The sequence below is a fragment of the Phaenicophaeus curvirostris genome, chromosome 6 (genome assembly GCF_032191515.1).
Source record: "Phaenicophaeus curvirostris isolate KB17595 chromosome 6, BPBGC_Pcur_1.0, whole genome shotgun sequence".
NCBI lineage: Eukaryota > Metazoa > Chordata > Aves > Cuculiformes > Cuculidae > Phaenicophaeus > Phaenicophaeus curvirostris.
This window is the reverse complement of record NC_091397.1, coordinates 10,773-37,481: the sequence shown is the minus strand read 5'-3', so window position 1 is coordinate 37,481 and position 26,709 is coordinate 10,773. Positions and strand designations below refer to the sequence as shown.

The 26,709-nt window shown below is 55.8% G+C and overlaps 1 protein-coding gene and 1 long non-coding RNA gene across 3 annotated transcripts; both read left to right on the top strand.

The window, feature by feature from the left end:
- Positions 1 to 26,709, top strand: LOC138722124 (uncharacterized). The gene is made up of 6 exons (XM_069859981.1): positions 1 to 347; positions 3,116 to 3,231; positions 23,304 to 23,394; positions 23,728 to 23,849; positions 24,723 to 24,812; positions 25,491 to 26,709. Exons 1-6 carry the CDS (start codon positions 1 to 3, stop codon positions 25,610 to 25,612), a joined length of 888 nt encoding a protein of 295 aa, XP_069716082.1. The 3' UTR covers positions 25,613 to 26,709.
- Positions 11,966 to 17,707, top strand: LOC138721729 (uncharacterized). Of its 2 annotated transcripts, none has more exons than XR_011337609.1 (7): positions 11,966 to 12,049; positions 12,537 to 12,814; positions 14,430 to 14,552; positions 14,991 to 15,281; positions 15,530 to 15,639; positions 16,325 to 16,421; positions 17,466 to 17,707. It is a non-coding gene; the product is annotated as an uncharacterized lncRNA (long non-coding RNA). The 2 variants fall into 2 exon arrangements; XR_011337610.1 differs by lacking the exons at positions 11,966 to 12,049; positions 12,537 to 12,814 and adding exons at positions 13,519 to 13,603; positions 13,691 to 13,828.

The following is a 26,709-nucleotide window of genomic DNA, read 5'->3' as shown; positions in this document are numbered from 1 at the left end:
ATGGGGTGTACCAAGTGCTGCCGCGCCGTGGCCGCGGAGCGGTACTGCAGCCCGGGGCGGGGGGAACGGGACGGCCCACAGGGGCGGGCGAGCCGGGCGGCGCGGGGCGGGGAGCGGAGAGCCGGGCGGGGAGCGGGGCGGTTCGCAGAGCGGCTCGGATCCGCTCGGCTGCTGTCGGCTCCGCGCGGCGCCGTTCGGGACGGCTCGGCTCGGCTCTGCTCTTCGCTGCCCTTCCGCCCGCCGCCACTGCGGCCAACGGGGTGCGGGCTGGGGCAGGGAGATGGACAGCGCCCCCAGGGCCCCCGTGCGCCCCCAGGTCGTGAACGGCTCGAACGGGGCCGGGTCGGGTGAGTCAGAGGCGCCCGGAGAGGCGCGGGGGAGCGCTCTGTGGCCGGCGGCGCCGCTCCGGGCTCGCTGTCCGTGAGCCGCGGCCCTCCCGGGGCCGGCTCGGGCTCAGGGGCGGTCGGGGCCTTCGGGGCTGTGTCTGCGCTCGGCGTGCGGCCCCGCGGGGGAGATCCCCGCTCGGGAGGGGGAGGAGGGAGCGGGGGAAGGGAAGGAGGGGAGAGAGGGGGAAAGCAGGGGGGGAGTATGGGGCACAATGGGAGGAGAAGGGGGGAAAGAAGGAGGAGGGGAGGAGGGGAAGAGGGGAAGGAGCGGAAAGGGAGGTTTGGAAAGCGCTTTTGTGTTGTCGGTCTAGAGAGAGCGGGGGGGGGTGTCGCTTTTTTGGGGTGTCGTGCGCGGTGGCGAGAGCTGCAGGGGCAGGGGGGGTTCATTTCAACCACGGTTACTTGGAGTATTTTGCTGTAACAGCTCGTTCCTTTTGCTTTGATACTGGGTTATGGGGAGGTTGGGACTGAGTGCCCGTGGGTTGAAATCAGGGGAGCCCACAAGAAGGCTGATGTTGTGATGGAGTCTGTTACAGACCAGCCAGCCAAGAAGAAGCAGCTGATGAGCTCTTCTATGAACAACTGGGGATAGTCTCAAGATTGCTCCCTCTGGTCCTCGTGGCACACTTCAAACTTCCAGATATCTGCTGGAAGTACAATACAGCGGAGAGGAAGCAGTCTAGGAGGTTCCTGGAGTGTGTGGGAGACAACTTCCTCACACAGCTGGTGAGTGAACTGACAGGGGAAGGTGCCCTCGTGGACCCGCTGTTCATGAACAGAGAAGGCCTGTGGGGGATGTGGTAGGAGGACGCCTGGGACAAAGCGATCACGAGATGATGGGGTTTTCAGTTCTAGGTGAGGTGAAGAGGGAGATTAGCACAACAGTCACATTAAACTTTCAGAGGGCAGACTTTGGACCGTTCAGAAGGCTGGTTGGCAAAGTCCCATGGGAGACAGTCCTTAAGGGCAGGGGAGCCCACGAGGGCTGGGAGCTCTTCAAAAAGGAAGTCCTAGCAGCTCAGCAGCAAGCCATCGCCATGCTCCGGAAAAGGAGCCGGCAGGGGAGGAAACCAGCTTGGTTGACTAGGAAGATCTTGAGAGACATCAAAAAGAAGAGGAGGGTCTATGAGCTTTGGAAGAAGGGACAGGCATCTTGGGTGAACTACAGGGAGGAAGTGAGATCGTGCAGGGAAAAAATGAGGGGGGCTAAGGCCCAACTAGAAATCAAATTGGCTAAGTCTGTGAAAGATAACAAAAAATCTTTCTATAAATACAATAACATTAAAATGAGGACTGGGGAGACTGTTCAGTTCCTATTGGGTGCAGAAGGAACAACTGTGACAGGGGATGAGGAAAAGGCTGAGGTACTTAGTGCCTTCTTTGCCTCCGTCTTTAATAGTAAGGAAGGTTGTTCCCTCTGTGTACAAACCCAGGAGTTAGAGGAGCAGAATGAGGCTCCCATGATCCAAGAGGAGGTGGTCAGAGCTTTGCTTGCCCAGCTAGACACCCACAGGTCTGTGGGGCCAGATGGTCTATGGGCCTTTTCCATCATCTTCCAACAGTCCTGGCTGACTGGGGCAGTTCCACTGGACTGGAGGCTGGCGGATGTTGTGCCCATCTACAAGCAGGGTCGCAGGGAGGGCCCAGGGAACTACAGGCCTGTCAGTCTGACGTCAGTGCTGGGAAAAGTCATGGAACAGGTGATCTTGAGTGCTGTCATGAAGCACATAAATGGAGTTAAATCCAGCTGGAGGCCAGCTACAAGTGGGGTTCCCTAGGGCACAGTGCTGGTTCCAGCCCTGTTCCGTGTCTTTATCAATGATCTGGATGAAGGGGTTGAGTGCAGCCTTAGTGAGTTTGCTGACGACACTAAGCTGCGTGGAAGTGTTGACGTCTTGGAGGGTCGGGAGGCTCCAAAAGGATCTGAAGAGGCTGGAGCGCTGGGCTGAGACCAATGGTGTGAGGTTTATCAAGGCCAAATGCTGGGTCCTGCACTTGGGGCACAACAACCCTATGCAGTGCTACAGACTAGGAGAAGTCTGTCTGGAAAGCTGCCTGGAGGAGAAGGACCTGGGGGTGTTGGTTGACAGCAACTGAACGTGAGCCAGCAGTGGCCCAGGTGGCCAAGAAGGCCAATGGCATCTTGGCTTAGATAGAAATGGCGTGTCCAGCAGGTCCAGGGAGGTTATTCTCCCTCTGTACTCGGCACTGGTGAGACCGCTCCTCGAATGCTGTTTTCAGTTCTGGGCCCCTCACCACAAGAAGGATGTTGAGGCTCTGGACCGAGTCCAGAGAAGAGCAACAAAGCTGGGGAAGGGGCTGGAGAAGAAGAGGAGCGGCTCAGAGAGCTGGGGGTGTTTAGCCTGGAGAAGAGGAGGCTGAGGGGAGACCTCATTGCTCTCTACAACTACCTGAAAGGAGGTTGTGGAGAGGAGAGAGCTGGGCTCTTCTCCCAAGGGACAGGGGACAGGAGAGAGGGAATGGCCTCAAGCTCCGCCAGGGGAGGTTCAGGCTGGACATCATGAAAAAATTGTTGACAGCAAGGGTCATTGGGCACTGGCAGAGGCTGCCCAGGGAGGGGGTTGAGTCACCTTCCCTGGAGGGGCTTAAGGGGTGGGTGAAGGAGGTGCTGAGGGACGTGGTTTAGTGATCAATGGGAATCATTGGACTCGATGGTCCAGTGGGTCCTTTCCAACTTAGTGATTCTATGATTCTTTTTGCTTTGTCAGCAGAGACAATCTGACAGAAGTGTTGGCGATGAGAGAGCCCCTGCGGGATCCCGACCCCTCCTCAGGGAGAGAGGGAGAAGTGACGTGGTGGTGCCCTCCAGGCCAGCAGCTTTCGGGTACGTGGCTTTCTCAGGACTCATTCCTCTTTGCTAATCACCGTCAATCGAGTTGACGGCACTAGCTGGAGCGTTCTCCACTTTGGGTTAGTATGTGACGGCATCGTGTTTAGTGAACGCTGGATCGAGACAACACTAGGGTGGCAGGGGCTTCGCCAGCCGACCCTGTGCACGCCACACAGCATGAACATGCCACACACATGCCAGGCCCACGCCACACACATGCAATTCACCCCCCATGCACATTGTGCTGCCCCCATGCACATGCCAGGCTAGCGCCGCAACCACCCCATGCACATGCTTTGAACATGCAAGCGGCATGCCACACATGCCACAGAGCCCTTGTACACATCGCAAAATGTCACACAGGCCATGCGCATGTTATGTGCATGCTGTGTACATGCCATCCACAGGCAATGCATATGCTAGCAATGCACCATGAAGATGACACACCAGCCAGGCACATGCCACGCACACACCTTGCGCATGCAAGCAACATACCACATACCACACGCATGTATTGCACACGCAGGCAACATGCCATGCATGCCATGCATGTGTTGTGTACATGCCACACACTCCACGCACACGCCACTGCTTCCATGCACATTCCAGGCTCATGCCACAACAGTCCAGCACGTCACGCACACGCCTTCCACATGCAGGCAGCATGCCACGCATGCCACACACTCCATGCGTATGTTATGTACGGGCCATGTACATACCATACACATGCTATGCACATGCTAGCACATACCATGAAGATGACACACCAGCCAGGCACACGCCGCACACACGCCAGACACACTGCAAGCATGCCGCACACACGTGAAGAGGGAAAGGAGGAGAAGGGGAGCTTTGGAAAGCGCTTTTATGTTGTTAGTGTAGAGAGTGCCAGGAGGGAGGTCGCTTCTTTGATTCTCTTCTACAACCAGGCTTCTTTGCATTTAAAACGCTTCCGTGTCACAGGGTTTATAACGGTGCAACATCCGTTACGCTTGCTGCAGATCCTCTTTGTTCAGACATTTCTCTGTTTCCAGTTACACAGAATACCTGTTCAGCCTTCTCACCTATTTTGAGGCTTAACATCTTTTTAGACTTCTTTTTAGTGTTTGTGTTAAACTATGTCCCGTAACAGTGGTACGGAAGGGGAGTTGTTGCGTTCTTAACGGTAACTGTAGAGTTAAGGTACCTCAAGTGCCTTGGGGAAATGCAGATGCACCTCTTAGAGGTCCCTCATCTTTGCAGAGCGCTGTGGAGCCTTCCCATCTCTCTCATACGCTCGCGGCAGAAGAAGAGGAGGGTGCCCACGGGTGAAAGGGAAGCGGTTGCCATTCAGGTGAGGGGAGAAACGTCCACTTTGCAGCTCTGAGTGAGGGTGACGTTTGTGATGCTGACTCCTGGTTCTGGAAGCGGCTTCTGGCTCCTCTGTTTGTTTCTCTGTGGATGAGGGCTCGGTGTATCGGCCCGGCTTCTGTGCCAGTGATGTGGTCATGTCATTGACCACATAGTCGTTCATTGGGGGTGGGGGGGGCTTTTTCTGTTTTTGTACTTAAGCTCCTATTGTCACCTGTAACTGGACAAATGACTCTGTTAGCATCGTGATGGTATTTCGACGTGGCATTAAAAATTCCTTAACGTATCATGCACGTCTCTCTTTCCTCGCAGCCCAAAAAGCCAGTCCAGAGAATGTCCTTGCTGCAGAAAACTTGGCAAAAGTCTCACAGAACTCCCCTGCTTTTTCAAAGCCCGGTATTCTTCCAGCTTCCATCCCGTCGTGAGGAGTAATGGTGAGTGAGCTGGCACGGCACAGGGGGAGGAGGAGGATGAAGTTTATCTGCTCTCCGCTGGCTGTGGGACCATCTTCATGGCATCGTTGCTGAGCGAGGCCTCGTGTTGTTGCCGTTTAGCGTTCCTTTGCACATGTGTACGTGCACGCTTGTGCACGAGTTGATGTTGCGTCACGGCTGTTGGGTGAAAGCCCCGGGGAAGGCGATGGCCGAGCAGAATGCGTGCAGGCCGTCCGGTGGATCCCTGACGAGCCTGCAGAGGTGCTTCAGGGCCCTGCAAGGGTGGAACGTTCGTGTTCACTTGGCCTGGAGACGGATGGTGGTGTAACTAAGCGGGTAGCTTCGCTGTTGGTATCTGCAGCTGGAAGCTGTTGTGGGGTCGTCCCGTGGGTCTGAATTTTTCCAGTGCGGAGGCCGTGTGCTGGGACCGCCGATCTGCTTGCTAAGCCAGAGGGACCAGCTCTAGGGGTGGAAAGGTGACGCGGTGTTGGCCGTCCTCGCCACACGAGAGCCGGCAGCACTGGGGGCCTCCTTAGCATGAGGGTGTCTGCAGCTGAAGTGGCTTCTTTTGCCTCTCTCTGCCCGAATTGGGCAGATCTCATCCTTCAAGCGAACGCAGAAGGCTCTGTATGCTCCCAGGTCCCATAGAAAGGGAAGTTTGTGGATTCCCCGACTGCAGTAACCCCTGCTGCTGCCTGTGGATTGTTGCGCCAAAGACACCCTTCGGGCAGGGAGGGGGCACATGGGAGATGGGTGACGCGCTTACGTGAAGAGTGTCCTGCGGGTGGTGTGTCTCCTCGGAGCCGTGTGAAAGCCGACCTCCGCTTTCTCTTCCCCTCTAGAGCGGGCCGAGGATGGGCTGCAAGGCCGAGAAAACCAGAGCGAGACAAGCGGCCAGCTAGACTCAAAGTGGGGAGAAACGCTGATGCCTGGTGAACAAGGGAGTTTCCACTGCTGAAACGGATGAGAACAGACATCGCGAGCGTCCTTCTGTTGGGGGCCGGCAAGGGAACTAGAGCCGCTTCTCTGGGGAGAACTTGCACACGGCCGGGGGGTTCTGTCATGGGAGGTGACTGAAACCCGATTCCCGATCCTGGTTTTGTGAAGGAGAAGAAAGGGCCGTGAGACCTGAAGGCAGGACTCTGCTTCGAGGCAAAGGTGAGTGCCCCATGCACACGCCATGCACAAGCCTTGCGTACGCCACTGCGCCCATGCACACGCTGTGCACATGCCAGGCTTATGCCATAACCACCCCATCCACATGACACGCACACGCCTCGCACACACGAGCAACGTGTCACACACACCACACATACCATGTGCTTGTTATGTTTATGCCTCGTACATGCTCACATGCACCACAGACACGCCAGCGCGCTGCCCTCCCGCTGGCTGCGGCCAATGGGATGCAGGCTGGGACTGGAAGAGGGACAGCGCCCCGTGTCCCTCCCGTCTCCCCGAAACCCTCCTGTCCCTGCCCAGGGTGCCGCATGGGGCCGGGGCGGGGGCGGGGATACACAGCCTTTCCTCTTATGTCTGCTCTCTTTTTTAGTTTCTCTAAGACAGCTTTGTTGGACTTGAGTTTTAACCTCATGATTACGCATAAGACGTGGCTGAATGTGACGGGAAGACTGCTGGGAAAATGGCAAGAAGAGGATTGACAAGAAACAGTGAAACACGCCCTTTAGAGTTTGCTGCTTGTCCCGCTGCTGAGAAATGGGAGTGTCCCTGAATTTGCTACTGCATGAGACAGATTGAAGAAGTTTAATAGAAGTTCAGTTCTATCTAAATGGTAGATGGGACTGTGCTTATGTAAAGCATATTGTATGTAACTGTAACCAATATGCTTCCACGCACTGTATCTCAGCAGCTAGAACATGGAAGGAATCTTTTAATCTGTACAGTTTTTTAACAATGATAATTGATGTTTGGTGGCTTAATAACATCTATAATTTTATGTCATTTCTATCAAGCCTGGCTGTCATACATTGAACTTTCAGTAAACCACCAACATTTTATACTTAGGAGTAATTTCTTATTACTCATCCTAAGTGGGATGCTATAGTTTTGCTGTTAAAAGGGTGGGTCTTGTTCAAAACCTCTGAAGGTCATAGTTGGGTTGGTTAAGTCTGTGCCACACCTGTGGTCAGCAATTAGGTACAGGTGAAGAGTTTGCCCCTTAAAAGGCCTCTTGATTTAGAGCTGGCTCTCACCTGCAGCTCGAGCATTCAGTGAAGGAAGGGGCTACAGAAGCCTGCCTTTCTTCCTTTCTTTGCTGGGTTTTGAACAGTTGAGTGGTTTTCTTCGTGGTGCATTTGAGCCTACTGTCATCGTTTCTTCTGTGAGTTTCAGGTAATGCTTTTGCTTGTGGGTTTGCTTTTTAGTCTTAGAGTAAAATTGGTTTGCAATGTGGCAGCTTCAGAGAAATGTTACCACAAACGTTTGCAGTCAATGTCGTCTTTCTTTGTTCTTGTTTTATTAGTAGAAGTAGGGATTATTTTTTTAGCTTTTTTTTTTTTTTTAATCTGTTGGGGCCCTAAGGATTTAGGCTCAGCCTAAATAAGATTTCCAGATTTCCAGTGTAGTTTTAGCGATAGCTGTTACCGTTTTTCCCAGAGGTGGTTTGTTTAATTTGGGATTTGTGTCGTGAGCAGTTGAAAATTATGTTTGCCTTTTTGACGAAATGCCCAAGAAAACTGTTAGCTTGCCTCTTCCTAGCCAAGCTGGTTTTTTTTTTTCATATTTTATGTATTTTATTTCAGACTGTAATGCGGAACAAAACTGCTACAATTTTACTGTAAATAGAGCTCAGCCCTAACTTGGTCTCTGCCGTTTCTAGAAGTTGTTCCAAAACCATCACATGGCTTGGCACAGTTAAATACAATTGGCAATCTCTGCTCCGTAAAGGTACTTAATGGAGCCACTGTGCAGGGTGAACTGGTTTTCACATTGGGATGCAGTGAGGTTTATGCGAGTTAGCGCAGAGGGCACTGCCAGCCCTGTCCACATCGTGTCTCTCTCAGCTGGAGTTGCTGTGTGTTGCTTGGACAACGCCCTCGGTTTGGTTCTGGCTTCTGCAGTACATCCTCACATAGAATTTCACACAGGGAGTAACCGAAACAATTGTATAACTGGAGGGAATGGATAATGAATCAAACTCTATAACTCCGTTAAGGGTTATAAAGCAGGTATGTGTTTATTCGCCGGCGGGTGCGAGGGGCTAATGCTCCTAACTCACACACCGTATGGTCTGACAAGCAGATACTTGCGCAGGTGCAGTGTCGTGGTCTGGGGCTCAGGGCTGAAGTCGCCTCTATCTTCCTCGTGAATCGTCCGTGAGCCCAGTCTGTGCGCAGGCGCCTTCTCGTCCTGGTCGAGCTCCGAGTCCGCAGAGCAGGAGGCAGTCGGCTTCCCCTTATCAGTGACTGAGCTCCTCCCTTATCACCATCCAGGGTCTTGAAGGCCTTTGCTAGCAGACAGTGCGTATTTCAGTGAGCTAAGCCCTCTAAGTTTTTCGAGCTTTTCCCCTGTCTCATATGCCCGCACATCACACACACCTGCTTCATAACCCTTAACCGAGTGAGAGAGGGTGATTCCCCAAAACAATAGAAGGGCGAACTGACCCTCTAAGGGCAAATCGACCATATAAGGCAAACCGGGAAAACGCCTTAAAAGGGCAAACTGGGCGAATTACCGAAAACTCTTGAGTGAAGAGACGGTGAGAGACTCGGGGCGGGCCGGCCGCCATCTTGAGTGAGGGCAGGGCGTGTCGGTGTCGCCGCCATCTTGAGTGAGGGCACGGGGGAGTGAGAATGCGCGGGCTCGCCGCCATCTTGAGTGAGGGTATGGCGTATTGGTGTCGCCGCCATCTTGAGTGAGGGCACGGGGAGAGAGACTGGGGGGCTCGCCATTATCTTCAGTGAGGGCACGGTGTGTTGTATTCTCCGCAATCTTGAGGGTACAGGGGAGGGAGACTGGCAGGCCCACCTCTATCTTTAGTGAGGCCACGACGTTCCGGTGTCACCGCCCTCTTTAAGGAGGGCACGGTTCACGCCGCCATCTTTAGTGAGGGCAAGGAAAAAAAGTCTCACCGCCATCTTTAGTGAGGGCACGGGGGATTCTCGCCGCCATCTTGAGTGAGGGCATGGGTGTCGGTGTTGCCGCCTTCCTGAATGAGGGCCCGGCGTGTCTGTATCGCCGCCATCTTGAGTGAGGGCGCAGGGAGGGAGACAGGCAGGCCCGCCGCAATCTTGAGTGAGGGCAGGGTGTTTCGGTTTCCCTCCCATCTTTAGTGAGGGCGCGGGGCCGGGGGGGATGTCCTCGCCGCCATCCTGAGTGAGGACGTGGCGTGTCGGTGTCGCTGCGATCTTGAGTGAGGGCACGAGGCAACTGCCGCCATCTTGAGTGAGGGCAAGGGCGAGTGAGAATGCGCGGGCTCGCCGCCATCTTGAGTGTGGGTATGGCGTATTGGTGTCGCCGCCATCTTGAGTGAGGGCACGAGGAGCGAGACGGGTGGGCTCGCCACCATCTTCAGTGCGGGCACGGCGTGTTATATTCTCTGCAATCTTGAGGGCACGTGGGAGGGAGACTGGCAGGCCTACCTCTATCTTTAGTGAGGCCACGACGTTCCGGTGTCGCCGCCCTCATGAGGTAGGGCACGGTTATCGCCGCCATCTTGAATCAGGGAAAGGCGTGTCGTCTTCGCCGCCATCTTGAGTGAGGGCAAGGGGGGAAAATATCTCTTCGCCATCTTTTGTGAGGGCACGGGGTTTCGCCGCCATCCTGAGTGAGGGCATGGCGTCTCGGTGTCGCCGCCATCATGACTGAGGGCATGGCGTGTTGGTGTCGCCGCCATATTTAGTGAGGGCACGGGTGCGGAAGGGGGGTTCTCGCCGCCATCCTGAGTGAGGGCATGACGTGTCGGTGTTGCCGCCATGTTGAGTGAGGGTAACGAGAGGTCACGACGCCATCTTGAGTGAGGACACTGGGAAGAAGACGGATGGGACCGCCGCCATCTTGAGTGAGGCAACCGCCAATAGAAGGGAAAATTGACCATAAAAGGGCAAATTGACCATAAAGGAAAAATTGACCGTATAAAGGCCAATATCCATAAAAAGGCAACTTGACCATAAAAGGGGAAATTCACCATAAAAGAGCAAATTCGCCATATAAGACGATAAGGAGCGACACAGAGCGACATGGAAACACGGAACAACACAACACGGAACGACAGTCGTGCCCCAACCCCCCCGCGCACCCTGAGTTATAGAGTTTGATTCCGCAAAACACAGCGAGGGGTTAAAGATCCTCCCCCCCTCCCCGCCCCGTCGGCTTTCAAACGCCGCGCCTCCCCCCGGCTTCCTTCCCCCGTTGGCTGAGCCGCTCGTCGCTCAGAGCGCGGCAGCCAATCAGCGTCGGCAGCGCGGCCGGGGGCGGGATCCCTGCGCTCGGGGAGAACGGGGGGACTCAGTGCTGCCGCGCCGTGGCCGCGGAGCGGTACTGCAGCCGGGGGGATTGGGCGGGCGCACAGGGTCCCTGTCATTGACCGTGCAAGGGCAAACTACTTTAATTGCCATAAAAGAGCAAATTGACCATATAAGGGAAAACTGGGCCAACTGGCATAAAAGGTGACATTAACAGTATAAGGGCAAGTTGAGCATATAAGGCAAACTGGGAAAATTGCTCATAAAATGGCAAATTTACCATATAAGACAAACAGGGCAAATTGCCATAAAAGGACAAATAAATCATAAAAGGGCAAATAAATAAATCATAAAAGGGCAAATAAGCGATGTAAGGGGCAAATCGCAATAAAAGGGCGAATTGATCATACAAGGGCAAACTTGGCCAATTGCCATAAAAGGATAGATTGACCGTTAAAAAGGAACTTGAGACTATAAGGGCAAACTGGGACAATTGCCGTCACAGGGCAATATGACCATAAAAGGGCCAAAACCAATCCGAACGCGGCACAAGCAGAGTAGGCTCGAGAAACGACCAATCAGAGTGCGGTTCATGCAGCCAATCAGAAGACAGCGCTGGCGAATTGGGATTGAGAAATTACCAATCAGAGCGTGGAAAGCACAGCCAATCAGAAGACAGAGCTGGCAATGTGGCATCGAGAAGCGAGCAGTCAGAGCTTGGAACGCATAGCCAATAAGAACACGGCACAGCAAAGTGGGATCAAGAAAGGACCAATCAGAGTGCGGCTCGCTCACCTAATAAGAAGACAGCGCTGGCAAAGTGGTATCGAGAAGTGACCGATCAGAGCGCGGAATCCACAGCCATTGAGAACACGGCACAGGCAAAGAGGAATCCAGAAAGAACCAATCAGAGCGCGGAACTTACAGCCCTTCTATGCCTTAAGAAATGAAAGGGGTGTGCCAAGTGCTGCCGCGCTGCGGCCGCGGAGCGGTACTGCAGCCCGGGGCGGGGGAACGGGACGGCCCACAGGGGCGGGCGAGCCGGGCGGCGCGGGGCGGGGAGCGGGGCGGTTCGCAGAGCGGCTCGGATCCGCTCGGCTGCTGTCGGCTCCGCGCGGCGCCGTTCGGGACGGCTCGGCTCTGCTCTTCGCTGCCCTTCCGCCCGCCGCCGGCTGCGGCCAACGGGGTGCGGGCTGGGACTGGGAGAGGGACAGCGCCCCGAGGGCCCCCGTGCCCCCGCCCCCGTCCTCCCCGAGCCCCGTTTGTCCCCTGTCCCTGCCCGGGGTGCCCGCGTCCCCTGTGTCCCCTGACAGCCCCGCGTGCCCCGACTCCGCGTGTTTTTGCAGCGCTCGTCTCGGTGCGGCTGCGCTCGGCTGCCCCTGGGCAGGGCCCCGCACAGAGCGCTCCCATTGGCTGCGCCGCGCGTCACTCAGCGAGCGGCGGCCAATCAGCGCCGGGAGAGTGCCCGGGGGGCGGCCCGAGGCGGAGCGCGGGCGGGTGGTTCGAGCTCCGCTCGGGGCCCGGGCGCCGCCCGCCCTCGCTGCGCGCCGGGGCCCGCGGCCGCAGCGGCACCGCTCGGGAGCGGCTCGAACGGGGCTGGGTCGGGTGAGTCAGAGGCGCCCGGAGAGGCGCGGGGGAGCGCTCTGTGGCCGGCGGCGCCGCTCCGGGCTCGCTGTCCGTGAGCCGCGGCCCTCGCGGGGCCGGCTCGGGCTCAGGGGCGGTCGGGGCCTTCGGGGCTGCGTCTGCGCTCGGCGTGCGGCCCCGCGGGGGAGATCCCCGCTCGGGAGGGGGAGGAGGGAGCGGGGGAAGGGAAGGAGGGGAGAGAGGGGGAAAGCAGGGGGGGAGTATGGGGCACAACGGGAGGAGAAGGGGGGAAAGAAGGAGGTGGGGAGGAGGGGAAGAGGGGAAGGAGAGGAAAGGGAGGTTTGGAAAGCGCTTTTGTGTTGTCGGTCTAGAGAGAGCGGGGGGGGGTGTCGCTTTTCTGGGGTGTCGTGCGCGGTGGCGAGAGCTGCAGGGGCAGGGGGGGTTCATTTCAACCACGGTTACTTGGAGTATTTTGCTGTAACAGCTCGTTCCTTTTGCTTTGATACAGGATTATGGGGAGGTTGGGACTGAGTGCCTGTGGGTTGAAATCAGGGGAGCCCACAAGAAGGCTGATGTTGTGATGGAGTCTGTTGCAGACCAGCCAGCCAAGAAGCAGCAGCTGATGAGCTCTTCTATAAACAACTGGGGATAGTCTCAAGATTGCTACCTCTGGTCCTCGTGGCACACTTCAAACTTCCAGATATCTGCTGGAAGTACGATGCAGCGGAGTGGAAGCAGTCTAGGAGGTTCCTGGAGTGTGTGGGAGACAACTTCCTCACACAGCTGGTGAGTGAACTGACAGGGGAAGGTGCCCTCGTGGACCCGCTGTTCATGAACAGAGAAGGCCTGTGGGGGATGTGGTAGGAGGACGCCTAGGACAAAGCAATCACGAGATGATGGGGTTTTCAGTTCTAGGTGAGGTGAAGAGGGAGATTAGCACAACAGTCACATTAAACTTCCAGAGGGCAGACTTTGAACTGTTCAGAAGGCTGGTTGGCAAAGTCCCGTGGGAGACAGTCCTTAAGGGCAGGGGAGCCCACGAGGGCTGGGAGCTCTTCAAAAAGGAAATCCTAGCAGCACAGCAGCAAGCCATCGCCGTGCTCCGGAAAAGGAGCTGGCAGGGGAGAAAACCAGCTTGGTTGAGTAGGGAGATCTTGAGAGACATCAAAAAGAAGAGGAGGGTCTATGAGCTTTGGAAGAAGGGACAGGCATCTTGGGTGAACTACAGGGAGGAATTGAGATCGTGCAGAGGAAAAATGAGGGGGGCTAAGGCCCAACTAGAAATCAAATTGGCTAAGTCTGTGAAAGATAACAGAAAATCTTTCTATAAATACATTAACAATAAAAGGAGGACTGGGGAGACTGTTCAATTGCTATTGGGTGCAGAAGGAGCAATGGTGACAGGGTACGAGGGCAAGGCTGAGGTACTTAGTGCCTTCTTTGCCTCCGTCTTTAATAGTAAGGAAGGTTGTTCTCTCTGTGTACAAACCCAGGAGTTAGAGGAGCAGAATGAAGTTCCCATGATCCAAGAGGAGAGGTGGTCAGATCCTTGCTTGCCCAGCTAGACACATACAGGTCTGTGGGGCCAGATGGGATCCACCCAAGAGTATTAAAGGAGCCGTGGATGTGCTGGCCAAACCCCTTTCCATCATCTTCCAACAGTCCTGGCTGACTGGGGCAGTTCCACTGGACTGGAGGCTGGCTGTTGCTGTGCCCATCTACAAGCAGGGTCGTGGGGAGGATCCAGGGAACTACAGGCCTGTCAGTCTAACATCAGTGCTGGGAAAAGTCATGGAACAGGTGATCTTGAGTGCTATTGTGAAGCACATGCAAGAGAACCAGGTGATCAGGCCCAGTCAACACGGGTTCACAAAAGGCAGGTCTTACCAAATTAACCTGATCGCCTTCTATGACAAAGTGACTCGGCTGCTGGATGAGGGAAAGGCTGTGGATGTTGCCTTCTTGGACTTCAGTAAAGCCTTTGACACAGTTTCTCGCAGCATTCTGCTTCAAAAACTGTCAGCCTCTGGACTGCACGGGCACGTGCTCTCCTGGGTGGAAAACTGGTTGGATGGCTGGGCTCAGAGAGTGGTGGGAAATGGGGTGGGTGACGTTCGTGATGCTGACTCCTGGTTCGGGAAATGGCTTCCGGCTCCTCCGTTTGTTTCTCTGTGGATGAGTGCCTGGTGTATCAGCCTGGCTTCTGTGCCAGTGGCGTGGTCCTGTCGTTGACCACATCGTCGTTCATCGTGCGTGGGGGTGGGGGCCTTTGTCTGTTTTTGTACTTAAGCTCCGATTGTCACCTGTAACTGGACAAATGACTCTGTTAGCATCGTGATGGTATTCCGAGGTGGCGTTAAAAATTCCTTAACGTATCGTGCACGTCTCTCTTTCCTCACAGCCCAAAAAGCCAGTCTGGAGAATGTCCTTGCTGCAGAAAACCTGGCAAAAGTCTCGCAGCACAGCCCCACTTTTTGAAAGCCTGGTACTTCTTCCATCTTCCGTCCCGTCGTGAGGAGTAACGGTGAGTGAGCTGGCACGGCACGGAGGGAGGAGGAGGATGAACTTTATCTGCTCTCTGCCGGCTAAACAAAAGGGCTGTGGGACCATCTTCACAGCATCATTACCGAGCGAGGCCTCGCGTTGTTGCCCTTTAGCGTTCCTTTGCACGTGTGTATGTGTGCGCTTACGCACGAGTTGATGTTGTGTCACGGCTGTTGGGTGAAAGCCCTGGGGAAGGCGGATGGCCGAGTAGAATGCGCGCAGGCCGTTCGACGCTGTTCAGAAGGCGGTTGGATCCCTGACAAGCCTGCAGAGGCGCCTCAGGGCCCCGCAAGGGTGGAACGTTCATGTTCACTTGACGTGGAGACGGATGGTGGTGTAACTAAGCGGGTAGCTTCGCTGTTGGTATCTGCAGCTGGAAGCTGTTGTGGGGTCATCCCGTGGGTCTGAATTTTTCCAGTGCGGAGGCCGTGTGCTGGGACAGCCGATCTGCTTGCTAAGCCAGAGGGACCAGCTCTGCGGGTGGAAAGGTGACGCAGTGTTGGCCGTCCTCGCCACATGAGAGCCGGCAGCACCGGGGGCCTCCTTAGCATGAGCATGTCTGCAGCTGAAGCGGCTTCTTTTGCCTCTCTCTGCCCAGACTGGGCAGATCTCATCCTTCAAGCGAACGCAGAAGGCTCCGTATGCTCCCAGGTCCCGTAGAAAGGGAAGTTTGTGGATTCCCCGACTGCAGTAACCCCTACTGCTGCCTGTGGGTTGTTGTGCCAAAGACACTTCGCGCAGGGAGGGGGCACATGGGAGATGGGTGACGCGCTTACGTGAAGAGTGTCCTGCGGGTGGTGTGTCTCCTCGGAGCCGTGTGAAGAGCGAGGATGGGGGGGGTCGCTTTTTTGGGATGTCGTGTGCGGTGGCAAGAGCTGCAGGGGCAGGGGGAGTTCATTTCAAGCACGGTTGCTTGGAATGTTTTGCTGTAACAGCTCCTTCCTATTGCTGTGTCAGCAGAGAGAGTCTGACAACTGATGATGAGAGAGCCCCTGCGGGATCCCAACCCCTCCCCAGGGAGTCGGGGGGAAGCGACATGGCTGACCCTCCAGGCCAGCAGCATTCAGGTACGTGGCTTTCTTGGGACTCACTCCTCTTTGCTAATCACCGTCGGTCAAGTTGACGGTGCGAGCTGGAGCGTTCTCTACGTCGAGTTAGCGTGTGACGGCATCGCATTTGAGTCTGTGCCAGATCGAGACGACAGTACTAGGGTGCGATGTGCTTCGCCAGGCGAACCTGTGCGAAGGGAAGCGTTGCTTTCAATGTGAGGAACAAAATTGTTCCTTGTGCCGGCAACAAAAAGGGAGCTGTGAAGTAACCCCAAGAGGGATTATGCAAGAGCATACTAAAGTAGCCAGTGTCGCTGTTGAGCTGCCTTCAGACTGTCTTTTCCACTTTCCCTGTTGCAAACTGACTCCTCGTTAACTTTACAGCTGCTCTGAAAAAAGGCTCCGAAAGCCAGCCCCGCAAACGACAGAGGCAGCTCTGCCAAGCTGGCTGGGTTGCCAAGCTCTACAAACATGGTTGTGGAAGCAGAATGATCTCTGTAAAATCCACAACTTCGAAACGTGCCTCGCGTCTTCCTGGTGGCTCACTCCAGTGCCGGAGGCAGCGAGCGCACTTACTGACAGGCGCCTCCTGCCTTCTTCGCACCGATGATCCCCCCCCAACCCCACTCCCCTGCTGCCAGTTTCACCCTCGTCAAAACTGCAAGCGTTTGCTTCCTTTGGGCTTTGATTGCTGTTTTCACAGGTTCACGAGGCAAACCCGGTGCGCAAATAAATACGGCAGCGTAGAAGTGAAGCTGGCAACCAGCCACTGACCGTGCCGAAGTCTCCCGACGTCTCAGGTAGTTGCTGGCGTGGATGGGCTTGCATGTGATCATAGGAGGGAGGTCTCATTGCTCTCTGCTCTCTTGACAGGCGGAGAGGAGTGGGAGCGGTTGCTTTTGTGCGGCTGCTCAGCCTCAAACCTACACTCGGTTCCGTTCTTGTTATGCTTGATGTGCGGGTGGGAGTGACCTGCATCTGAGGCACGGCACACGGGCAGTGCCATGTGGTCTCTGTGGCCTCGCTTCGCATCCAGGCATCTTGTTCTTTGGAGGCCAAACCAGGCTTTGTTCCTTCCTACAAATATCGTGTGCCTGAACTAAACCAAAATGCCTCACCCGATCGCTGCCCCTCTCTGCCGGGCTGAGTCCTCTCCTGCAGAGGCTTTGGTGACAGGCGCTTGCTGAACGGGTGCCGGCACGTGTGTCTGGAAGAGCTGCCTTGCCGTCGCACCTCTCGCCTCCACGCGCGTGTTTCTCAGGCCTGTAGTCTGGGCCAACCTCGAGTTGCGTGCAGTGACGTGGTTCCTGCCAGCCGGCGCGTTGCAGGTCTGACCCCGGCAAGAGAAGAGGCGTGCCGGAGGGAGCCTTCTGTGCCTCAGGAGGAGGATAAATAGCAGGGTGCCCGGGCTGCTTTTCTACGCTGGGCTGTCACATGGGCGTGATTTAGAACATCTTAGCGTAACGAGTTTACAGTGGGTAAGACTTGGTTTGGTTTCCTTTCTCTTTTTGACCAAGTACGTCTAACTGAATAACTATTAAAATGAATCGTGTTCCCTCTGGACTTTCCTGAAACTTGGTCCGGTGACACTGCTTTCCATCTGGCGAGTCCTCCCGTTCCTTGTGGTTTCCTTTTGGGTGGGATGAGTGAAACCCTTGGCCGTTCTTTTGAAGGAGATTCTCTTCTCGGCTTGCTTTGGGGGGGCTGTAGAGCAGGGGCTGTGGGAGTTGGAAGGTCAGAGAAGGAAACATGGGTGAAGGAGGAAAGCATTTTTGTCCTGGGGCCAAGGGCCACCTCATCTCATCGCCCTGCTAACGATCCTTTCTGTGTGTTCCCTCTTGCAGGTCTCTCTCCTCTGTGCGGCCTAGGAAGTGGATTCCTCTCCTCCTGCCCACGCCCAGGTGGAAGGCGCGGCCTCATCCAGACCTTCTGTCCCAGTCGCGCTGCCGCCACCTTTGCTGCGTGACTGGGAAGAGCGTGTCTGTCTCCAAGGATCCTTTGGCCTCTTCTGCCCAGGTGTGGGGAAGCCAGAGGAACCCCGTGTAAACCAGTGGTGTCCACATTAAAGCTTTTGATTGGTCGCCGACTGCTGTTACATGTTTTGCTTTTTCAGTGTTGGAAATGAAGAAAGAAGGTGGCGGCGGAGGCCGTTCGGGGCACGTGGCGATGGCGCCGCGAGCCACAGTCCGGCACGGGGAGCGCTGTGCTGCGCAGGCTCCGAGTTGGCAGCCAGCTGCACGCTGTACGGGCGGCCGATGGGCTCAGATGGGCTCGCTGGCGGCCGGGGGCACGTGCCGGATCGCGATGGCGTGTGGGCGTTCGACAGGGAAGTGTTCTCGCTGTCGATGCGTCTGCCGCTTCCAAAGTCCCCTCGTGTCGGACTGGAATTCCATGTCCTTTCCTGCAGCGGGTCAGTTGTTCCTTTCCAGCCTGCCCCTATGGCACAGCCGCAGGGCCTCCCGTCGGAACGGCGTCCGTCGTCCGGAGACGGCGTGCGGGAGCGGGGAAAGCCGCGGCCTTTCCCCTGGAGGCGCCACCTCTCCCTTTCAGCCGCCGCTCGGAGGGAGAGCGGTGCAGGGCAGTGAGGTTTCCCGGCCGCAGAGGGCTCGGAGAGCGAGCGGCCCCTCGGCAGGGAGAGCGGAGCCCGCGGGACCGGAGCGAAGGGGCAGCCCGGGGGAAGGCAGGCGGGGTCTGCGCTGCTGCGGAGCCCGGCAGCGGGGGAGGGTGTGCGGGCAGCGCCGCGGGAGCTGCTGCTCCGGGCGGTTTGGCGCCCGTCGGGATCGAACCCGCGACGGGAGAAAACGGTAAAAACGGGAACGACGGCAAAAAGAGCTTCGCCCGGCTCGGTGCTGCCGCGTTGTGGCCGCGGAGCGGTCCTGCAGCCCGGGGACGTGTGGCGACTCAGTGCTGCCGTGCCGTGGCCGCGGACGGTACTGCAGCCCCGGGCGGGGGGCGCCCAGGGGCCCGATCATTGACCATATAAGGGCAAACCGGGCCAAGTGCCATAAACCCGAAAATTGCCATAAAGGGGCAAATTGAGTATATGAGGGCGAACTTGACCAACTGCCATAAAAGAGCAAATTGACCATATACAGGCAAATTGCCATAAAAGAGAAAAGTGACCCTGTAAGGGAAAACTGGGTCAATTGCCATAAAAGGTCAAATTAACAATATAAGGGCAAATTGAGCACATAAGGCAAACTGAGAAAATTGCCCATAAAAGGGCAAATTGAGCAAATAAAGGCAAACTGGGCCAAATCGTCCATCAAACGGGCACAGGACACAGCACGGGCAAAGTGGGATCCAGAGGCGACCAATCAGAGCGCGGAGTCCGCAGCCAATCGGAACACAGAGCTGGCAAAGTGGGATTGTGAATCGACCAATCAGAGCGTGGAGACACAGCCAATCAGAAGGCAGCGCTGTCAAGGTGGGATCGAGAAGTGACCAATCAGAGCGCGGAACGGACAGCCATTCGATACCCTAGGCAATGAATGGGGGGACTCAGTGCCGCCGCGCCGTGGCCGCGGAGTGGTACTGCAGCCCGGGGCTGAGGGGGACGGGACGGCCCACAGGGGCGGGGCGGGGAGCAGGGCGGGGCGCGGGGAGGGGAGCGGTGCAGAACGGAGAGGGACAGCGTCCCGCGTCCCGCTTTGAAGCTCCCCCGCCCCTGCCCGGGGTGCACGAGTCCCCTCGGCTCGGCCCCGCGCGGCTCGCTCAGGCTGCCTTGGGTTCCGCTCGGTGCCGGCAGGCTGCCGTTGAAACGGGCCCCGCGGGAACAGCGGGCGCCATGCTAAACGGAACGCAGCGGCTCCATGAGGTGCGCCGCCATGTTGTACGGCACGCATGCGCAGTGAGTCCTAGGGACGTCGCCATGTTGCATGGCACGCATGCGTAGTGACTGCTGATGGGCGCCACCATGTTGTACGGCACGCATGCGCATTGACAGCTTATGGGCGCCGCCATGTTATACGGCACGCATGCGCAGTGACTGCTGATGGGCGCCGCCATGTTGGACTGCACGCATGCGCAGTGAGTGTACATGGACGCCGCCATGTTGGATTGCACGCATGCGCAATGACTGCTTGTGGGCGCCGCCATGTTGTACGGCACGCATGCGCAGTGGATCCTCCACTCAGCGCCCGCCAGCCAATCAACGCCCGCAGAGCGGCTGTAGGGCGGGCCCTGCAGCAAGCGCTCCCATTGGCCGGAATCCCTGCGCTCGGGATGAATGGGGCGGGGACTCAGTGCTGCCGCGCCGTGGCCGCGGAGCGGTACTGCAGCCCGGGGCGGGGGAACGGGACGGCCCACAGGGGCGGGCGAGCCGGGAGGGGCGGGGCGGGGAGAGAGGCGAAGAGCGGGTTGCGTCCGCGCGGCGCCGTTCGGGACGGCTCGGCTCTGCTCTCCGCTGCCCTTCCGCCCGCCGCCACTGCGGCCAACGGGGTGCGGGCTGGGGCTGGGAGATGGACAGCGCCCCCCGGGCCCCCGTGTCCCTCCCAGGTCGGGAGCGGCTCGAACGGGGCCGGGCTCGGGTGAGTCAGAGGCGCCCGGAGAGGCGCGGGGGAGCGCTCTGTGGCCGGCGGCGCCGCTCCGGGCTCGCTGTCCGTGAGCCGCGGCCCTCCCGGGGCCGGCTCGGGCTCAGGGGCGGTCGGGGCCTTCGGGGCTGCGTCTGCGCTCGGCGTGCGGCCCCGCGGGGGAGATCCCCGCTCGGGAGGGGGAGGAGGGAGGGGGGGAAGGGAAGGAGGGGAGAGAGGGGGAAAGCAGGGGGGGAGTATGGGGCACAACGGGAGGAGAAGGGGGGAAAGAAGGAGGTGGGGAAGAGGGGAAGGAGCGGAAAGGGAGGTTCAGGGGCAGGGGGGGTTCATTTCAACCACGGTTACTTGGAGTATTTTGCTGTAACAGCTCCTTCCTTTTGCTTTGATACAGGATTATGGGGAGGTTGGGACTGAGTGCCCGTGGGTTGAAATCAGGGGAGCCCACAAGAAGGCTGATGTTGTGATGGAGTCTGTTACAGACCAGCCAGCCAAGAAGAAGCAGCTGATGAGCTCTTCTATGAACAACTGGGGATAGTCTCGTGATTGCTCCCTCTGGTCCTCGTGGGAGACTTCAAACTTCCAGATATCTGCTGGAAGTAAAATACAGCGGAGAGGAAGCAGTCTAGGAGGTTCCTGGAGTGCGTGGGAGACAACTTCCTCACACAGCTGGTGTGTGAACTGACAGGGGAAGGTGCCCTCGTGGACCCGCTGTTCATGAACAGAGAAGGCCTTGTGGGGGATGTGGTAGGAGGACGCCTGGGACAAAGCGATCACGAGATGATGGGGTTTTCAGTTCTAGGTGAGGTGAAGAGGGAGATTAGCACAACAGTCACATTAAACTTCCAGAGGGCAGACTTTGAACTGTTCAGAAGGCTGGTTGGCAAAGTCCTGTGGGAGACAGTCCTTAAGGGCAGGGGAGCCCACGAGGGCTGGGAGCTCTTCAAAAAGGAAGTCCTAGCAGCTCAGCAGCAAGCCATCGCCATGCTCCGGAAAAGGAGCCGGCAGGGGAGAAAACCAGCTTGGTTGACTAGGAAGATCTTGAGAGACATTAAAAAGAAGAGGAGGGTCTATGAGCTTTGGAAGAAGGGACAGGCATCTTGGGTGAACTACAGGGAGGAAATGAGATCGTGCAGAGGAAAAATGAGGGGGGCTAAGGCCCAACTAGAAATCAAATTGGCTAAGTCTGTGAAAGATAACAAAAAATCTTTCTATAAATACATTAACAATAAAAGGAGGACTAGGGAGAGTGTTCAGTTCCTATTGGGTGCAGAAGGGACAGCAGTGACAGGGTACGAGGGCAAGGCTGAGGTACTTAGTGCCTTCTTTGCCTCAGTCTTTAATAGTAAGGAAGTAAGTGCCCTCTGTACTTGGCACTGGTGAGACCGCTCCTCGAATCCTGTGTTCAGTTCTGGGCCCCTCACCACAAGAAGGATGTTGAGGCTCTGGAACGAGTCCAGAGGAGAGCAACAAAACTGGTGAGGGGGCTGGAGAGCAGGTCTTATGAGGAGTGGCTGAGAGAGCTGGGGGTGTTTAGCCTGGAGAAGAGGAGGCTGAGGGGAGACCTCATTGCTCTCTAGAACTCCCTGAAAGGAGGTTGTGGAGAAGGAGGGTGCTGGCCTCTGGAAAAAATTTTTCACAGCAAGGGTCATTGGGCACTGGCAGAGGCTGCCCAGGGAGGGGGTTGAGTCACCTTCCCTGGAGAGGCTTAAGGGACCGGTGAAGGAGGTGCTGAGGGACATGGTTTAGTGATCAATGGGAATGGTTGGACTCGATGGCCCAGTGGGTCCTTTCCAACTTAGTGATTCTATGATTCTTTTTGCTTTGTCAGCAGAGACAATCTGACGGAAGTGTTGGCGATGAGAGAGCCCCTGCGGGATCCTGACCCCTCCTCAGGGAGAGGGGGAGAAGTGATGTGGCCGTGTCCTCCAGGCCAGCAGCTTTCGGGTACGTGGCTTTCTCAGGACTCATTCCTCTTTGCTAATCACCGTCAATCGAGTTGACGGCACTAGCTGGAGTGTTCTCCACTTTGGGTTAGTATGTGACGTTTAGTGAACGCTGGATCGAGACAACAATACTAGGGTGCCAGGGGCTTTGCCAGCCGACCCTGTGCACGCCTCACAGCATGAACATGCCACACACACGCCAGGCCCACGCCCCACACATGCAATTCACTCCCCCATGCACATTGTGCTGCCCATGCACGCACCATGCACATGCCAGGCTAGCGCCGCAACCACCCCATGCACATGCTTCGAACATGAAGTGGCATGCCACACACGCCACAGAGCCCTGGTACACATCGCAAAATGTCACACAGGCCATGCGCATGTTATGTGCATGCTGTGTACATGCCATCCACAGGCAATGCATATTCTAGCTTGCACCATGAAGATGACACACCAGCCACGCACACACCTTGCACACACAAGCAACATACCACACACATGTATTGCACACGCAGGCAACAGGCCACGCATGCCATGCATGTGTTGTGTACATGCCACACACTCCACGCACACGCCACTGCTTCCATGCACATTCCAGGCTCATGCCACAACAGTCCAGCACATGTCACGCACACGCCTTCCACATGCAGGCAGCATGCCACGCATGCCACACACTCCATGCGTATGTTATGTATGGGCCACATACATACCATACACACGCCATGCACATGCTAGCACATGCCATGAAGATAACATGCCAGCCACACTGCAAGCACGCTGCACACACGTGAAGAGGGAAAGGAGGAGAAGGGGAGCTTTGGAAAGCGCTTTTATGTTAGTGTAGAGAGTGCCAGGAGGGAGGTCGCTTCTTTGATTCTCTTCTACAACCAGGCTTCTTTGCATTTAAAACCCTTCTGTGTCACAGGGTTTATAACGGTGCAACATCCGTTACGCTTGCTGCAGATCCTCCTGGTTCAGGCATTTCTCTGTTTCCAGTTACACAGAATACCTGTTCAGCCTTCTCACCTATTTTGAGGCTTAACGTCTTTTTAGACTTCTTTTTAGTGTTTGTGTTAAACTATGTCCCGTAACAGTGGTACGGAAGGGGAGTTGTTGCATTTTTAACGGTAACTGTAGAGTTAAGGTACCTCAAGTACCTTGGGGAAATGCAGACGCACCTCTTAGAGGTCCCTCATCTTTGCAGAGCGCTGTGGAGCCTTCCCATCTCTCTCATACGCTCGCGGCGGAAGAAGAGGAGGGTGCCCACGGGTGAAACGGAAGCGGTTGCCATTCAGGTGAGAGGAGAAACGTCCGCTTTGCAGCTCTGAGCAAGGGTGACATTTGTGATGCTGACTCCTGGTTTGGGGAGCAGCTTCTGGCTCCTCCGTTTGTTTCTCTGTGGATGAGGGCTCGGTGTATCGGCCCGGCTTCTGCGCCAGTGGCGTGGTCCTGTCGTTGACCACATCGTCATTCATCGTGTGTGGGGGTGGGGGGCTTTATCTGTTTTCTTACTTAAGCTCCGATTGTCACCTGTAACTGGACAAATGACTCTCTTAGCATCGTGATGGTATTCCGAGGTGGCGTTAAAAATTCCTTAACGTATCGTGCACGTCTCTCTTTCCTCGCAGCCCAAGAAGCCAGTCTGGAGAATGTCCTTGCTGCAGAAAACCTGGCAAAAGTCTCACAGAACTCCCTTGCTTTTGCAAAGCCCGATATTCTTCCACCTTCCATCCCGTCGTGAGGAGTAACGGTGAGTGAGCTGGCACGGCACGGAGGGAGGAGGAGGATGAACTTTATCTGCTCTCCGCTGGCTAAATGAAAGGGCTGTGGGACCATCTTCATGGCATCGTTGCCGAGCGAGGCCTCGTGTTGTTGCCGTTTAACGTTCCTTTGCACGTGTGTATGCGTGCGCTTACGCACGAGTTGATGTTGTGTCAGGGCTGTCGGGTGAAAGCCCCGGGGAAGGCGATTGCCAAGCAGAATGTGCGCAGGCCGTCTGACGCTGTTCAGAAGGCGGTTGGATCCCTGACGAGCCTGCAGAGGCACCTCAGGGCCCTGCAAGGGTGGAACGTTCATGTTCACTTGGCGTGGAGACGGATGGTGGTGTAACTAAGCGGGTAGCTTCGCTGTTGGTATCTGCAGCTGGAAGCTGTTGTGGGGTCGTCCCGTGGGTCTGAATTTTTCCCGTGTGGAGGCCGTGTGCTGGGACCGCCGATCTGCTTGCTAAGCCAGAGGGACCAGCTCTAGGGGTGGAAAGGTGACATGGTGCTGGGCGTCCTCGCCACACGAGAGCCGGCAGCACCGGGAGCCTCCTTAGCATGAGGGTGTCTGCAGCTGAAGTGGCTTCTTTTGCCTCTCTCTGCACAGATTGGGCAGATCTCATCCTTCAAGCGAACGCAGAAGGCTCTGTATGCTCCCAGGTCCCATAGAAAGGGAAGTTTGGGGATTCCCCGACTGCAGTAACCCCTGCTGCTGCCTGTGGGTTGTTGCACCAAAGACACCCTTCGCGCAGGGAGGGGGCACATGGGAGATGGGTGACGCGCTTACATAAAAAGTGTCCTGCGGGTGGTGTGTCTCCTCGGAGCCGTGTGAAAGCCGACCTCCGCTTTCTCTTCCCCTCTAGAGCGGGCCGAGGATGGGCTGCAAGGCCGAGAAAACCAGAGCGAGGCAAGCGGCCAGCTAGACTCAAAGTGGGGAGAAACGCTGATGCCTGGTGAGCAAAGGAGTTTCCACTGCTGAAACGGATGAGAACAGACGTCGTGAGCGTCATTCTGTTGGGGGCCGGCAAGGGAACTAGGGCCGTTTCTCTGGGGAGAACTTGCACACGGCTGGGGGGTTCTGTCATGGGAGGTGACTGAAACCCGATTCCCGATCCTGGTTTTGTGAAGGAGAAGAAAGGGCCGTGAGACCTGAAGGCTGGGCTCTGCTTCGAGGCAAAGGTGAGTGCCCCATGCACACGTCATACACATTCTAGGCTCACGCTATGCTCACCCTATGCATACGCCATGCACAAGCCTTGCGTACGCCACTGCGCCCATGCACACGCTGTGCATGTGCCAGGCTCATGCCACAACCACCCCATCCACATGACACACACACGCCTTGAACACACAAGCACCATGTCACACACGCCACACACGCCATGTGCTTGTTATGTTTATGCCTCGTACATGCTTACACGCACCACAGACACGGCAGCGCGCTGCCCTCCCGCTGGCTGCGGCCAATGGGATGCAGGCTGGGACTGGGAGAGGGACAGCGCCCCGTGTCCCTCCCGTCCCCCTGAAACCCTCCTGTCCCTGCCCAGGGTGCCGCATGGGGCCAGGGGGAGGGCGGGGATACACAGCCTTTCCTCTTATGTCTGCTCTCTTTTTTATTTTCTCTATGACAGCTTTATTGGACTTGAGTTTTAGCCTCATGACTGAGCATAAGACGTGGCTGTATGTGACGGGAAGACTGCTGGGAAAATGGCAAGAAGAGGATCGGCAAGAAACAGTGGAACACGCCCTTTAGAGTTTCCTGCTAATCCCGCTGCTGAGAATTGGGAGTGTCTCTGAATTTGCTACTGCATGAGACAGATTGAAGAAGTTTAATAGAAGTTCAGTTCTATCTAAATGGTAGATGGAACTGTGCTTATGTAAAGCATATTGTATGTACCTGTAACCAATACGCTTCCACGCACTGTATCTCAGCAGCCAGAACATGGAAGGAATCTTTTAATCTGTACAGTTTTTTAACAATGATAATTGATGTTTGGTGGCTTAATAACATCTATAATTTTATGTCATTTCAATCAAGCCTGGCTGTCATACATTGAACTTTCAGTAAACCACCAACATTTTATACTTAGGAGTAATTTCTTATTACTCATCCTAAGGGGGATGCTATAGTTATGCTGTTAAAAGGGTGGGTCTTGTTCAAAAACCTCTGAAGGTCATAGTTGGGTTGGTTAAGTCTGTGCCACACCTGTGGTCAGCAATTAGGTACAGGTGAAGAGTTTGCCCCTTAAAAGGCCTCTTGATTTAGAGCTGGCTCTCACCTGCAGCTCGAGCATTCAGTGAAGGAAGGGGCTACAGAAGCCTGCCTTTCTTCCTTTCTTTGCTGGGTTTTGAACAGTTGAGTGGTTTTCTTCGTGGTGCATTTGAGCCTACTGTCATCGTTTCTTCTGTGAGTTTCAGGTAATGCTTTTGCTTGTGGGTTTGCTTTTTAGTCTTAGAGTAAAACTGGTTTGCAATGTGGCAGCTTCAGAGAAATGTTACCACAAACGTTTGCAGTCAATGTCGTCTTTCTTTGTTCTTGTTTTATTAGTAGAAGTAGGGATTATTTTTTTTTAGCTTTTTTTTTTTTTAATCTATTGGGGCCCTAAGGATTTAGGCTCAGCCTAAATAAGATTTCCAGATTTCCAGTGTAGTTTTAGCAATATCTGTTACTGTTTTTCCCAGAGGTCATTGGTTTGATTTGGGGTTTGTGTCATAAGCAGTTGAAAATTATGTTTGCCTTTTTGACGAAATGCCCAAGAAAACTGTTAGCTTGCCTCTTCCTAGCCAAGCTGGTTTTTTTTTTTCATATTTTATGTATTTTATTTCAGACTGTTATGCCGAACAAAACTG

What these genes read in the sequence shown, in the direction of transcription:
- LOC138722124 (XM_069859981.1), top strand. Translation starts at nt 1, where the DNA reads ATGGGGTGTACCAAGTGCTGCCGCGCCGTGGCCGCGGAGCGGTACTGC. An exon ending in CTCGAACGGGGCCGGGTCGG is followed by an intron (nt 348 to 3,115) that starts GTGAGTCAGAGG and finishes TTGCTTTGTCAG; the next exon opens with CAGAGACAATCTGACAGAAG. An exon ending in TCCCGTCGTGAGGAGTAACG is followed by an intron (nt 23,850 to 24,722) that starts GTGAGTGAGCTG and finishes CTTCCCCTCTAG; the next exon opens with AGCGGGCCGAGGATGGGCTG.